A 15,933-nucleotide genomic window follows, 5' to 3' on the forward strand; every position below is an offset into this window, starting at 1 on the left:
GGTTCCTGCTTCCTGATGCTTCCGATGACTCCTGCAAGAAAAATCCATTCAGATTCACAGAATTATAGAATTGTTCCATTGTAAAAGGAGGCCATTTGGCCCATTGTCCTGGTAATGGTTCTGTTACCTAATGTAACCTCCTGTTTTCTCCCCATATCCCTGCACACCATCATGTCCTCTTGAATGCCACATTTTAACCTGCTCCACCACATTTCCCAGCAATGTATTCCATAACCTAACTAACTCACGTCACTCTTGCTTCATTTGCGCATCACTTTAAAATTAAGCTCACTGGTTCTTTTTCTTTTAAAAGTGGGAAGAGCTTCTGTCTATGCAATCTGTATACAGGGTAATCTGCTCAAATACATACGCATTGAGTAAAAGGTTTACTGTCTGGGCATGTGCATATATATAGCCAGGTGCCTGAGCTACTGAAAAGCTGCCAGAACTATCCCACAGCAAGTAGTATAGCTGCTGCAGGAGAGGAAGAGATAGATAGAGAGAGAGAGAGAGAATTTAAGGAATGTGGGAGATGAAAATACTTTAAATGATATTGCAGGTTCTGTAAGGTTTTTTTTGGTAGATTGCACAGGAATAGCACAACGTGAAAACTGAGACAAAATTGAAAGCTGATGGTGAGACCTGAAATGGGAAGCATCACTGTCACAAGACAAAGTAATTTGCAACTGCATTTGGTGTAAACAAGTTTTACTGCAAAATCAAGAAAGCCAACATGTTTTTTATGAATGGGAAATCTCTACAAGCCACTGCCTCTTAACAATTTTAGCCACTTCAGTCAGACTCCAATCACAGATATTGCCACACTTTGACCAGATGAGAAGGTGAAATGACTTGAAAAACGATTTTAGCTGGAATTTGCTGAGCTTTTTAAAAGGGTTACATATTGTTAAATAGCTAGCATAACACAGTTTAATTGGCATTTTTGGAATGGACCCCGATGATGACTGCAAATGGTTACTGGGTCTGCTCTGGGCTTATGTGGGATCAGTTTAGGCAGTGCTAATGGTAGGGGATTGCATTTTCAAAAGCTTAAGTAGTTAAACATCAGAGGACTTTTAAGTTGTACAATATTTTGGTTGAGGGTGGGCCTCTTCCTGCCCTTCCACCTGACACACACACGCACACACACAAATACACACCCATTCACACACACCCATGCACACACACACACACCCACACACAAATACACAGCCACTCACACACACACAAATACACACACACACAGACACACACACACAGAGACACGCACACAAATACACACAGACACACGCACACACAAATACACACACACACATACACGCACACACACAAATACACACACAGACACACACACACATACACACACGCGCACACACACAGTTACATGCGGTCCTGAAGTAAAGCATGCTGTTGATTTTTTTTCTAAGTTCATATGAACAAGATCATCTGATCTCAATTTATATCCTTAGACGTTGAGGCTCCAGAGCTTTTCTTCCACTGGCAGTGTATCAGGATTCCTAGAAGCGCTCAGGGACAAACAGGACCTCATTCCACATTGTCCTTTTACTAGGAACTGCCCTCCTGCACGCAAGAAAGAAGCAAGAGGGAGTTTGCATTTATGTAGTGCCTTTCACAAACTCACATTGCCAAAATGTGCTTTACAGAAAATGTTATGTATTTATAAACTGTAGCCAGGCTTGTAATGTGAGATACGCAGCAGCCAATATGTGCACTGCAAGCTCTCATAAGCAGTTATGTGGTAATGACCAGCTATTCTGCACTAGTTATGTTGGGTTAGGAAATAACATTGGCCAGGACACTGGGGAACTCTCCTACTCACCTTCAAAATATTGGGATCTTCCTTTGGAATATTGCGTGCAATTCTGGTCTCCCTCCTACAGGAAGGATGTTGTGAAACTTGAAAGGGTTCACAAGAGATTTACAGGATGTTGCCAGGGTTGGAGGGTTTGAGCTATAGGGAGAGGCTGAATAGGCTCGGGCTGTTTTCCCTGGAATGTCAGAGACTGAGAGGTGACCTTATAGAGGTTTATAAAATCATGAGGGGCATGGATGGGGTAAAATAGACAAAGTTCTTTCCCTGGGGTGGGGGAGTCCGAACTAGAGGGCATAGGTTTAGGGTGAGAGGGGTAAGATTTAAAATGGACCTAAGTGGCAACTTTTTCACGCAAAGGGTGGTGTGTGTATAGAATGAGCTTCAAGAGGAAATGGTGGAGGCTGCTACAATTACAACATTTAAAAGTCACCTGGGTGGATATATGAATAGGAAGGGTTTAGAGGAATATGGGCCAAGTGCTGGCACATGGGACTAGATTAGGTTAGGATAACTGGTCAGCATGGACGAGTTGGACTGAAGTGTCTGCTTCTATGTTGTACATCTCTGTGACTCTATAACTTGTCAGAAAATTCTTGGCCTCTTTTCTGCTCTTGTAGCCATTATGTTTATTTGTCTGGTCCCATTCAGTTTCTGGTCAATGGTAACCACCCACCCCCAATTATTGACAGTGGGGGATTCAGTGATAACAATGCCACTGAATTTCAGGGTGAGATAATTACATTCTTTTTTCTTGGAGATGGTCATTATGTGGCATGAATGTTAATTGCAACATATCAGCCCAAAACCAATGGCCAGCCCTTGCTGCATTTGGACATGGACTGCTTCAGCATCTGAGAAGTTACAGATTATGCAAAACAATTCAGCAAATGATCATTTCTAACCTCTTAATAGAGGGAAGGTTAGCAAGTTTTGAGAAGATTTGTAGCTCAGGTTGAGTTCCTGGATGTAGGTTTGCTCGCTGAGCTGGAAGGTTCATTTTCAGACGTTTCATCACCATATTATGTAACATTTTCAGTGAGCCTCTGAATGAAGCACTGGTGGTATAGCCTGCTTTCTATTTATGTGTTTTGGTTTCCTTGGGTTGGTGATGTCATTTTCTGTGGTGATGTCAATTCCTCTGGTGATGTTAGTTCCTGTCCTTTTTCTCAGAGGGTGGTAAATGGGATCTGAGTCAATGAGTTTGTTGATAGAGTTCCGGTTGGAATGCCATCTTCTCGGTATTCTCGTGCATGTCTCTGTTTGGCTTGTCCTGGGTTGGATGTGTTGTCCCAGTCAAAATGGTGTCCTTCCTCATCCGTGTGTAGGAATATTGATGATGCAGCTAAAGATTTTTGATCTGAGGATACTATGCTGATGAACCCCTGCATTAATGTCCTTGGACTAAGATGGTTGACCTTCAACAACGACAATTGTCATCCTTTGAGCCAGGTATGACTCGAACCAATAGAGAGTTTCTCCCTGATTTCCAATTACTCCAGTTTTGTTCGGGCTCCTTGATGCCACACGGTCAAATGCAGCGTTAATGTCAAGGGTTGTCACTCTCACCTCACCTCTGGAATTCAGCTCTTTTGTCCATGTTTAGACCAAAGCCGTGATGAGGTCAGGAGCTGAGTGGCCCTGGTGGAGCCCAAGCCGTGCCTCAATGAGCAGATTATTACAGCGGACGTACCACTCGATAGTGGCATCGTTAACCCCTTCCATCATTTTAATGATGATCGAAAATAGACTGATAGTTTGGTAACTGGCCAGGTTGGATTTGTCCTGCTTTTTGTTGACAGGATATGCCTGGCAATTGGGGATGGGCAATAAGTACTGATCCATCCAGAAAAGCCCACACTTCATGATCACATGAGGCACATATCTGATTTTTCTTATATCATAAGAGGCTACACCAGAAATAGTCAATTGGCAGTTAAGGGCTTTAGGACATCTCAAGTCATTGAAGATGCTATTTAATTTTAAGTTATTTTCTTTTAGAGTAAGTGAAATTATGAGTGATGAGAAGGAAATGAAGAAATTTCAGGATGATTGAGACAAGTTGAGTGTGTGGGCATGAGCATGGTAGATGCAGTTTAATGTGGATTAGTATGAAGTTGTCCAGTTTGGTAGGAAAAGCAGAATGGCAGGGTATTAATGAAGTTATGATAGATTGGCAAAGATTGATGTATAAGGGACAAGGGTGTCCTTGTATACCAGCCATTGAGAGGAAGCAGTTAGGAAGGCAATTAGAATGTTGGCCTTCGTTGCAAAAGGATTTGAGTACAGGAGCAAACAGGTTGTACCGAGACCTGGTGAGACCAAACCTGGAATGTTGTGCACAATTCTAGTCTCTTTGCCTAAAAAAAGACAGACATGTCACAGAGTAAGTGCAACAAAGGTTCACCAGACTGATTCCTGGGATGGACTAGGAAAAAGTGAGGACTGCAGATGCTGGAGATCAGAGTCAGGAGTGTGGTGATGGAAAAGCACAGCAGATCAAGCAGCATCTGAGGCGCAGGAGAATAGATATTTAGGGCATACATTCACACACAGAATTTTGTAATTTTTTGTACACGGAAATATATCCATACATCATACCTTTTTCAATAATGCCATACTCAGATGATTGATGGGAGATCCTTCATAAATCTGTTAAAACTATCACCTCCAATTTATTGCTTTTTAAAAGACATTTGTTTGTCTTAAGATAGCTGCTGAAAATGTGTTGCTGGAAAAGCGCAGCAGGTCAGGCAGCATCCAAGGAGCAGGAGAATCGACGTTTCGGGCATGAGCCCTGAAGAAGGGCTCATGCCCGAAACGTAGATTCTCCTGCTCCTTGGATGCTGCCTGACCTGCTGCGTTTTTCCAGCAACACATTTTCAGCTCTGATCTCCAGCATCTGCAGTCCTCACTTTCTCCTTTAAGATGGCTGCTACCAACCACAGAATGTGCTTCCTACAAATTTTCACTGAACCAAAGCTAACTAATCATTGTCCTTGAATATCACACCCCCTGCATTGTGTAGACATTCTAGTTAAACACATAAGGGAGCTACAAGCAGGAGCATCGATGTTTTGGGCATAAGCCTGAAGAAGGGCTTATGCCCGAAACGTCGATTCTCCTGCTCTTCAGATGCTGCCTGACCTGCTGTGCCGGTCCAGCACCACACTCTCAACTCTGATTCCTGAGATGGCAGTTTTGAAATATGAGGAGAGATAAAGTCAACTGGATCTGTGTTCAGTGGAGCTTAGGAGAATGGGAAAGGATATCATTGACAACATATAATATTACAGAGGCTAAACAGACTGGATACTGAGATGATGTTTTCCCTGGCAAGGGGTTCCAAAATGCAGTTTCAGGATACATGGTATGCCATTTTGGCCTGAAATGAGAAATTTCTTCACTTAGATGATGGTGAACCTGTGGAATTCTCTACCATAGAAAGTTTTGGAGGCCAAACACTGAATATGGTTAAGAAAGAAATAGATAGATGTCTAAAGATTAAATGTATTAAGGGTGATAGGAGAGAGCAGGTATAAGATGTCAAGATAAGCGATCAGCTATGAGCTTATTGAATGGCTTCGATGGACAGAATGGCCTGGTACTGCTTCCATTTTCTATGTTTGTAATGGCAACCTCAAGCTGGACACTTCCTGTTCTCCTATGAAGAACATCAGTCCCTCCTTCCATTTGCTCAGGGGCTTGGGGAACTACAGAGGTTTGCCAACCCCAGTTAGACACACTTTGGGAGGCATTATTGCATCACAGTAGTCCTTCGTATCTGTGGGGGTTACGTTCCAAGACCTACCGCGGAAGCCCGAAAATGCTGATAGGAGTGAACCCATTCATTTCAATGGGAAATTTACCTTCCCGGCAGCCCTCTGGTCCCTGGTCCCGAAGGTTCCCTACAACGTGCTTGGGCCCGGTAAACCACAGGTAACTGAAACCATGGAAAACAATTCCGCGGATGCAGGGGTCATCCTGTACATTCCATCTTCAACTTCTTTGCCCTCATTCTCTTGGCGTTGGTCATCTGATACACATATCCTCACAGTGCATCTCTTCTGCTCCAATTGAAAAGGAAACTAAGTCTTCATGCTGCAACTGAAAGTCCTGTTGTGGTACACTGGCAGTGTCTCTACTAGTAGGTGTAAAGGTCTAGGTTCAAGTCTTGCCTCGAAGCTGTGTCTAAACAGGTTGATTAAGTACAGTTTATATGAATACATAACTCATATTGTTTTTGACTATTAAATCTAATGTTTTTTTCACTCTGTATATTTCTACAACTATCAAACAAAAAAGAAAGAACATGTTAATAAAACTGCTGAGATTTTTCTTCAAAGTTTGCTTGCAGGCTTGTTCAGGAGATTAACTGTATCCAGTAACCATGCTTCAGCAGCCGACACTGGTTAGTGAGAAGGAGTAGATTCATTGTCTCTACACAGTTCAAGGATACATACAGCACCTAAATGACCTTATAGTTATTAGCTGGCTCAATCACCAGGAGTGAATAACATACTTAGTGAAGCTCATTTGGGGTGGCATGGTGGTTTAGTGGTCAGCACTGCTGCCTTATAACCTGAGGGGCCCTGGTTCAATTCCATCCTTGGGTGATCGTCCACATGGAGGTTGTTGTTCTTCCCTGTTGGGTCTCCTCCAGATGCTCTGGTTTCCTCCCACAGTCCAAGGATGTACAGGTTAGGTGGAATGGCCAAGCTGAGATATGCAGGCTCAATGGATTAGCTGTAGGAAATGCGGGGTGGGTTGCTTTTCAGAGGGTTGGTGTGGATTTAGTGCCCGGCTTGCACACTGCTGGGATCCTATGAAATGAGATAGAAAGAAATCTCAGCACATACGCAGTACTTCCTGCGCCTTTTCCCTCTGTCACCCCCTTTCGACACTTGAAGATCATGGCAACCCCTCAGCGAGAATGAGGGTCTGTTAGACCAGGAGTACAGCTGTTGTAATTTTGTCCTAACTACTCCGGGGTGTTCATTACTGCCTTCAAATTTATAAGCTGAAAATTTTAGCTTGTGAAGAGGGAGGGGGTCCTAATTCTTCCCCCAGCCCCCCAATAATTTTGTTAAACCTTACATTAGAACATCCGAACTTCAAGGGCAGCGTCTGTGACAATGTTACACTGCAGAGACAGTGACAACTCAGGTTCTGTCCTGGAGCGTGTGGAGGAGAGAGGCTTTGATGCTTATGGATTGGGGCGTCGGGGGTGGAATGAGAGGAGAAAAGCGTCTTTTTTTTTAAAGAAAAATAAATTTGCAAAACGAGCTGCAGATCACATGTAGGACATTAGAAACGGTTCAGAGTGAGGTTACACAAAGAAACAAAGCTCAACTCTTCCAACCACGTGCAAAGAGAGCGGGATCAGTCATGTCTCCTGTTCAAAAAAAAGGGGTGGTCCCAATGTACTATATTTATACAGGACTGAGACAAAAAGTCCAATCACAAGTTGGCAAGGCTGCAAACCGCGGAGAAGGATCTCCCTCAGGCTCCCGAGATGATCTGTGTGGAGCCCAGGGCAATGCTTTTCGATTAGATGGGACACCAGCTTGGCGCTGGAGGGGTGGACATCTTTCAGTCTCGGCTCGTCCCCGATGCTCAGGGAAGGTCTCAGCCCTCGGTCGAACGATTCGAACAAGGAGCGAGTCACCGGGGGATACTGTGCTGTGCCTTTAATTTGTGGCCGGGGTTGGGGGGGGCGGGGGGAAGAGGCATCGCTGCTCAGGGAGAGACTCTCCCGCGGACCCTGACGGTGGAGGGCTGATGGCTCAGAGTCTGGGACCGACCCCCAGCCCCTCAACCCATCTCGCCCAGATCCTGTGCTGCCTGGTGCTGGCCGCCTGTCGGGAAGCAGGAGGTGAGGCGTGTCTCTTACTATATATGGATGTTGGCAACAGTGTGTATGGAGCCCGGCCGTTAGTGCAGGCATGTTAGAGAGACAGAGGCAGAGACAGAGAAAGCTGTTTTGAATCAGGAGTGGGGAGGAGGGGGGTGGGGAAGGGATGGCCAAATGTCTGAGACTTCTCCCGACCCCCCCCCCCCTTATTCAATGTGATTGATATCAAGTCTTTCACTGTACATTCCCCTGTGGGAAGACGGAACACGGAACTCGTTAGTCACAGACACTGACAGCTTCAGACTGCTGATACCACGAAGGGGCCTCTTAGCTACCTGGTGATCCCACAGCTTACACCAGAGGCTGTGCGAGGGGCTGGGGAGACGAGTGCTGAGTGACAGCAGCGCCCCTAACTCCCCAAGTCCGTTAGCAATCACAGCTCAGAATTCACCAGAGGGCTTAGTTGGGTGGAAGATCACTGTGAAATCTCGTTTGTGGTATTGCTGCACACTGATGTTGCAATTTGATCTGTCTAGGGGATAACTGCCTGTGTATTGATGTGCATGTGCACCAGTCTGTCTGTGAAAAGAGTGTGTGTATCTTTACAAACAGGTGAGGACAGGTTTTTGATTGATAGAATCCCTACAGTGTGGAAGCAGGTCATTTGGTCCATTGAGTACACACCGACCCTCCAAAGAGCATCCCACCCAAACCCACCCCTAGCCTTTAACCCTGCAGTTCCCATGGCTAATCCACCTAGCCTGTGGATGCTATTGGCAATTTAACATGGCCAATCCACCCTAACCTGCACATCTTTACACTGGCAGGTAACCAGAGCATCTGGAGGGCACCCACACAGACACGGAGAGAATGTGCAAACTCCACACAGACAGCCACACAAGGCTGGAATCAAACCCAGGTCACTGATGCTGTGAGGCAGCAGTGCTAACCACTGAGTCACTGTGCCAATGTTTTAGCTTCCTTCTTTTTAACCCACAAATGCTTCAATTTGTTTTTGGAATGCAATAATTACACTTAATTGGACAAACGCGGAAGAGCCATTAGATTAGATTAGATTACTTACAGTGTGGAAACAGGCCCTTCGCCCCAACAAATCCACACCGCCCCGCCGAAGCGCAACCCACCCATACCCCTACATTTACTCCTTACCTAACACTACGGGCAATTTAGCATGGCCAATTCACCTGACCTGCACATCTTTGGACTGTGGAAGGAAACCAGAGCACCCGGAGGAAACCCACGTAGACACGGGGAGAACATGCAAACTCCACACAGTCAGTCGCCTGAGGCGGGAATTGAACCCAGGTCTCTGGCGCTGTGAGGCAGCAGTGCTAACCACTGTGCCACCGTGCTGCCCACCAGTTGTGTAGTTTTACTGAGCAAAATGAAAGTAAATATTATTACCTATTTACCACCCCAAAATAACCAAACTAGTATCAAACACATTCCTGATGAAGGGCTTTTGCCCGAATCGTCGATTTCGAAGCTACTTGGATGCTGCCTGAACTGCTGTGCTCTTCCAGCACCACTAATCCAGAATCTGGTTTCCAGCATCTGCAGTCATTGTTTTTACCTAGTATCAAACACCACCCCCCCCACCCCCCACCCCCCCCCCCCCCCCACACACACACACAAATAGATAAGTTTAGAAAGAAGAATTTATATATCAGACAGGAAGAATAGGCTATACAGTTTTTGTATAAATCATAGAATCTTTGAGGTGTTAGATTTTTTGGGATCCCATACATTAAAGCTGGGTTTAACAAAAAGAAGACTCATTCTCAGACTATGATTAAACTGGTAAGCTCAACACTTATTATCCTTCGAAAGTGGCAGTGATGAGCCACCTTCTCAAAACTTTGTAGTCCTTATGGTAAAAATGCTACTGTGTTGTTATTTGGTTGGATTGAAGCAACAATGATAAAGGAGTGGTGTTTAAGTGTGGCTTGAAGGGGAATATAGAGGTTGTGGTAATCTGTTATCCTATTAGATGGTGTTCGTTGTGAATTTATAAAGTTTCCTATCAAGATGTCTTAGTAAGTTATTACAGTCTATACAACGGACAGTACATGCTGCTACTGTTGTGCACTTGGTGGTGATGGAAGTAGATGGTTGAGGTGGTTTTAAAGTTCTCAAATGCTGTAGTTGCCTCTGTACCCATCTAGGGAAGTGGGGAAAAGTCGGATGCTGCCTGACCTGCTGTGCTTTTCCAGCACCACACTCTTGACTCTGATCTCCAGCACCTTCAGTCCTCACTTTCTCCAATTTGGGGAATATTCCATCGTACTTCTGACTTCTGCTTTATAAGTGAGGAAATGTCTATGGGGATTCATGAGATGAGTCATTAATTTCAAAATATCCTACCAATATGCTCAAGCATTTATGGGTCATAAATTTGAGATTTTCATTAAAAGTGACTCCCAAAATTTTGCGGCAATCACGATGCCATTGAATGCCATTCCTAGGTTTTCTGTTGTTGACAATAATCATTATCTGGCACTTATAGACAAATGTTACATGTCATTGTATTGCTGAATGCATATATGATTTAGTGCCCTTATCCAAGTTAGGGATGCTGGCACTGTGGACTGAATCATCTTTTTGTATTGAATACCCATTGTCAATATAAAAATTCCTCCATTCTCGGACAGATCTGGCAGAGAGTAAAGTCAGTAACAGGGTTGATTTTAATTCATGGTAGAGAGAAAGAGAGCTGCTCTTCATACACCCTATCACTAATCTCCAGACTTTTAAAGAAATACACATTTGGGTGGAATATTTTGGTGTAAATCAGCAAAAGAAGAAGATTGGAGAAAAAAAGTTTAAGAATTGTTTAAAAGGAGATGACGAATCCAGTCAAAACAACTGTGCAAATATTGAGAAAAACATCTTCTTGGAATGGTATGAATTTGTCATTGTTTATTGTGTTTTTAAAAAAAAATTATAAATCAGGAGACATAAAAGTGACAATTCATTTGTTTTTGCTTAGTTGTAAAATACTTCACTTCTGGGACTGCTTTGCAAGATCAATGGGTCAATTCTACGACTGTGCCAAGACAAGAGGGGGCACTGCAGTGCCATCAGTATGAAGTTAGTTTTGAATGTGCCACCTTATTGGGTCACATTCTGCAGTTGACTCATTGAGTACCTATGTCTACCCATCTTGCTCTGCATCACATTGCACATGCATGGTATCATAAAGTACTTTGCAAACACTGCCATAGATCCTGTTTAAATTGTGAGATGCCAGATTGAATGGGTGATAGTAACTCACTTTCGCAACAGCTCATTTTCCATACTCCCCTTCCCCCCCATCCTCTTCTTGCCTTTCGTACTGAAATGACCTCAACGTCAGCTTCCAGTTGGTAATGTATTCAAGTAATTGTCTAAATGGAGCTTATCAGAGGTTTGCTAAATGGATGCATTCATAAATCTTTACCCTTCAGACTCTGCAAGGGCCAGCATGTGGATCAGAATGAAGGATTGAGTAGCAATTATGTGCAGTTTTTATAACAAGAAAGTGTGCCTGCACTGTTCCTTCATTAATTTTTTTAACAGTTGATTTCTGTTAGTTCAAATCAAGCCTCCTCATTATATTGTCTTTTCCCCTGGAGATGGCACTTTGAAGCCCAATAGTCAACTCAAATAGTGGACAAAGATTAAAACTAGTATTAATTTAAAAAAAAATACAAGTATGCATGTAGCCCATACCCATGTCCACGACAGATAGAAATTTAACTCTGTACTGCGATATGGAAGTATTCACTGTTATGATTACTGAGCGTTTAAATGCTGCATCCCGAAGTGTGGCCTTAACATTCAGAAATAATGTCCATTATGAAGGATTGAACAAATAACTTTGGTAGTACATTACTTAAACATCACTAAAAAATGCACAAAGTCCAAAAAGTGCACTCCTGGCCCTGCATTAATCAGGACTGGAATGCAAGAAACCAATTTTAGAAAACATAGCAAGAGATACCTAGCAGAGAGATGCAACCAAAGCTGTTAATTGTAAATCTTAGCTGCTTAAAATTAGGCCAGGCAGACTGACTCTGAGTGTATTGTCATTGGGAATGAAACGGAGATTGTTGTCTCCATAACCCTTCTGTAATGACATGGAGAAGATGTCAATTGAATTAGCTTATAGCCTTTCTCTTCTGTCTGTAACAGAAGTTGTGTTTTTTTTCTATATTTTTTTCCCTTTCAAAATAAGCTGTGCTGTCATTCCAGAGTCACCGTTTCTGAAGTCAAAATTATAACAATAATAGTCTTTGAGGTGAAAATAAGATGATGGTTTATTTAAGCATTCAATGCAGAGGATAATTCAAAACAAATGCATACACAGGCATACAAGGAAGAAAACAGAGAAAAGAAGTTAAAGAAATTAGAATTATAAATAATTTTAAAAAGTGAGCATTAATTCACATGAATTAAAGCCAATTGAATGTTCCTACATTTGAATGTTCTGGCAGAATTCCTTTTCGTAGGAACTCAGATACTAGTGAATGGGATTACTGGTATAACTTTGCAAGTGAAATACAGGATTTTTCCGAGAAATTAAGGTTTCAAGAGAGGTTAAGACTAGCAGAATGCTTTTGGCTGAGTCTGGGTTTCCTTGTGAAAAGCAGGCCAAGGAAAGAATTAAAAGCTATTCAAAATTAAAGATTCACTCACATGATTGATATTTCCCTGGCTGAGTCTGTTCACTTGATAAAGTGGCCCCAATGTATCTCTGAAAAACTATTGTGTATTTTTGCACATAATAGGGGACATTAGCCCCATCTCGGGTATAATGAGTTTCAATAGTATTCTTTCAAAACAAATATGGCTGGGGTGTTGCAGCTCCTTTATGTGTTTAACTAGAATGTCTATACACTGCAGGGGGTGTGACTTTCAAGGACAGTGATTAGTTAGCTTTGGTTCAGTGGAAATTTGTAGAGAGCACATTCTGTGGTTGGTAGCAGCCATTTTAAGACAAGCAAATGTCTTTCAAAAAGCAGTAAATTGGAGATGATAGTTTTAATAAAACCATGTAAGATCTCCCTTCATCCTTTCTGAGTATGGCATTATTAAAAAAGGCATCATGTATGGATATATTTCCGTGTACAAAAAAACAAGATTCCGTGTGGGAATTTATTTACCTGAAACATCGACTCTATTGCTGCCCCATCTGCTGTGCTTTTTCCAGTGCCACACTTTTCGACTCTGTCACTTCTAGTATGCAAATATTAAGCACACTCACTGATCATCTTAAATTGGTGTCTACTTAAATTCTTAGCACAGTCAGGAGAGTTTAAGAAAAGTCTAATAATAGAATTGTGGCTAACATTGGATATAGTGTTCTGATGTTTTTAAGCAAAGTTGGCATATTGTTGACAAAAGGGCATGTTTTATAAAGTTGTTGGGATATACAGCTTAGATTCCTGGAACCATGTTAACTCTGACACTCAATTGAAGCCAGCATTTTTGAAGAGCTACTTTGCACTAAGTACCCAAATTCAGTTCTCTACTGACAGGGCCCTGCCATTCAATTGCTTTGCTTCCTGCTCAAATGAGTAACACGCATTGAGTTTCAATGCTGTGACTCTTTTCCCAAGAAAGGAAAATCCAATTTATTACCTGCTGGAAATTCTAAAGCTTTATGAAAGGGCTATATAGGTTTGACACCAGCAACAGCTTGTGTTTATCTTTTAGAATAATGAAATAGTGTGAGGAAATTCACAGAAACATTACAAAACAAAGTATGATACTAAACCATGTTATGAGATATTAGGTCAGATAACTAAAAGCTTAATCAAAGTGGAACGTGTTAAGAATTGCCTAAAAGGATGAAAGTGGAGCAAAGATGCATGGAGAAGATTTCAGAGCTCAGAATCCAGTCCAAAAATAGTGGAACAATTATAATGGGGATACACAGGAAGAAAGACTAGAGTATAAGAGGAGTGCAGATGACTTGGATATCTCGGAGAGGCTTGACTCTGGGGGAAATTACTGAGGGAAGGACTGTGGAGGGATTTGATAACAGGGATGAGAATTTTACAATCAAGACATTGCTTGACCATGAGCTGTTGTAGATCACTGAGCACGTGTGTGACAGGTGAGCAGGGCTTGTAGACAGTTAAGACATGGGCACTGTTCTGGATCACCTCAAGTGTACAGATGGTGGAATGTGGAGCCCCAATTAGGACTGCGCTGGAATAGTCTAGTTTGGCGGTAACAATAAACTGAGCTGAGTTGGGACAAAGTTACAGAGATGGAATTAAGTGGCCCTGGTAGCGGCACAACTGGTGAATGGTGGAAGGATTTTTTAACCCTCCTCCTGCACACTAGTACCCTTTATTGATGTAAAACCATTGGCCTCATGATAGCTCCCCCCTTACCTTGCCTAAATGGCTATTCAGTATGTGTTAGCTGACCTAGTATCAGCAGATTTTCAACTCTGAAGAAAATCACAACTGAGACTCAACTTGTCCTCATGGGTTATTCACCTTTGAGCTACTGGATCACCGGATTACGACCGAGAAGCCTGGAGAATGTTGCTTTCCTTCTATTTTATCCAAAGCAAACAGATGCCAATTGTTCAAGTCTGGGAGTACCTGAATTAGAACAGAATAAGAATTAAACCTGAGGATTTTTAGAATTTGGACAAAAAGAAGTTACTAAGTGTGATCTAGGTTAATGCTAACTGGAGGGCAGCCTTAGAGATTGATACTGGTGAAAACTTGCATAAAAATTAATTGGATTGCATTTGCATTAATGACACTCAAGTATAATGTCCCTAATGCACAGTTGAGGCATCCCGTTTCGATTAAAGGTTAATAAATCTGTGTGAAATGAAGACCTAATACCATTAGGGATATCAATGAATCTTGCCTAAGTGTGTGTGTTTGCGCTGTCACAGAGTCAAATGATTGTCATTGTTTCCCAACCCTTTGTAGGTTAGATTTAATAGGAATTAATAGAGGTCAATGAAATGGTTTTTCGTTCCATAGACATATGTTTAGTTATCTGCCTAGATAAACCTGATGACGAAAGTTATCAACCCTCCCCAATAATGAACCCTGCTTCTCCTCACATACCCTTGCCACCTGAAACAATAAGAAACAAAGAATTGTATTTTGTATTGTGCATTTCAGTGTTCCAGTGTGCTTTACATCTGGTGAAATGTATTCTCCCCTGTAACATAGGAAATGCAGCAAGATTCCAAGAACGAGAATGACTGGAAAATCTGATTGCTTCGAATCAAAACACAATACTGGGCACATGCATTGCATTGGTAAGGTCCCTGCCTCTGTGCTAGGTGATCTAAGTCCCACCCACTCCTACTCATCAGGCAAGATGGCGGCAGAGTAAGCTGTGCCAGCTGGAGCTCCTCTGCTCCTTATTTTTTCTCTTTTTTTCTCTTTTTTTCCCCTTTCTGTGTTTTTTAAAATCAGCTAATGACTTGGACTTAGCTGGAGGGAAGTGGAGGAGCTGGAGAGCCCCAGAGGCGAATCCCGGAGCGGAGGCTGGCAAGGGAAAGAGAGTCCGGAGCAGAGGCCAGTGTGGGGAAGAGATTTCCGGAGTGGAGGCTGGTCTGGGGAAGAGAGTTCCGGAGCGGAGGCCAGCAAGGGGAAGAGAGTCCTGGAAAGGAGGCCAGTGTGGGGAAGAGAGTCCCGGAGCGGAGGCTGATGTGGGGAAGAGAGGTCCAGAGCGGAGGCAGGTGTGGGGAAGAGAGTCCCGGAGCAGAGGCTGGTGTGGGGAAGAGAGTCCCGGAGCAGAGGCTGGTATGGGAAAGAGAGGTCCAGAGCGGAGGCAGATGTGGGGAAGAGGGTCCCGGAGCGGAGGCCAGTATGGGGAAGAGAGTTCCGGAGTGGAGGCCAGCAAGGGGAAGAGAGTCCTGGAAAGGAGGCCAGTGTGGGGAAGAGAGTCGCGGAGCGGAGGCTGATGTGGGGAAGAGAGTCCCAGAGTGGAGGCCGGTGTGGGGAAGAGAGTCCCGGAGCGGAGGCTGGTGTGGTGAAGAGTGTCCCGGAGCAGAGGCTGGTGTGGGGAAGAGAGGTCCAGGGAGGAGGCCGGAGTGTATAAGCAATCCCGGGGTGGAGGCCAATGTTGGAAAGTGAGTCCCGGAGCAGAGGCTGGTGTGGGGAAGCAAGTCACTGAGCAGAGGCTGGTGTGGGTAGGTAAGGCCCGGAGCGAGTTTGGGGAAGCGAGTCCTGGAGCAGAGGCCAGTGTGGGAAAGTAAATC

At 43.5% G+C, this 15,933-nt stretch overlaps 1 protein-coding gene across 2 annotated transcripts in view; it reads left to right on the forward strand.

Annotated features, from left to right (window-relative positions):
* The first annotated feature begins 7,282 nt into the window (after positions 1-7,282).
* Positions 7,283-15,933, forward strand: part of adam19b (ADAM metallopeptidase domain 19b) — a 173,958-nt gene continuing 165,307 nt past the window's right edge. For both annotated transcript variants that reach the window (XM_072591126.1, XM_072591127.1), the window contains exon 1: positions 7,283-7,706. In XM_072591126.1, coding sequence (XP_072447227.1) covers positions 7,613-7,706 — 94 coding nt within the window. In that variant the 5' untranslated portion in view covers positions 7,283-7,612. The remainder of the gene's footprint in view (positions 7,707-15,933) is intronic.

The sequence above is a fragment of the Chiloscyllium punctatum genome, chromosome 20, assembly GCF_047496795.1.
Source record: "Chiloscyllium punctatum isolate Juve2018m chromosome 20, sChiPun1.3, whole genome shotgun sequence".
Classification (NCBI taxonomy): Eukaryota; Metazoa; Chordata; class Chondrichthyes; order Orectolobiformes; family Hemiscylliidae; genus Chiloscyllium; species Chiloscyllium punctatum.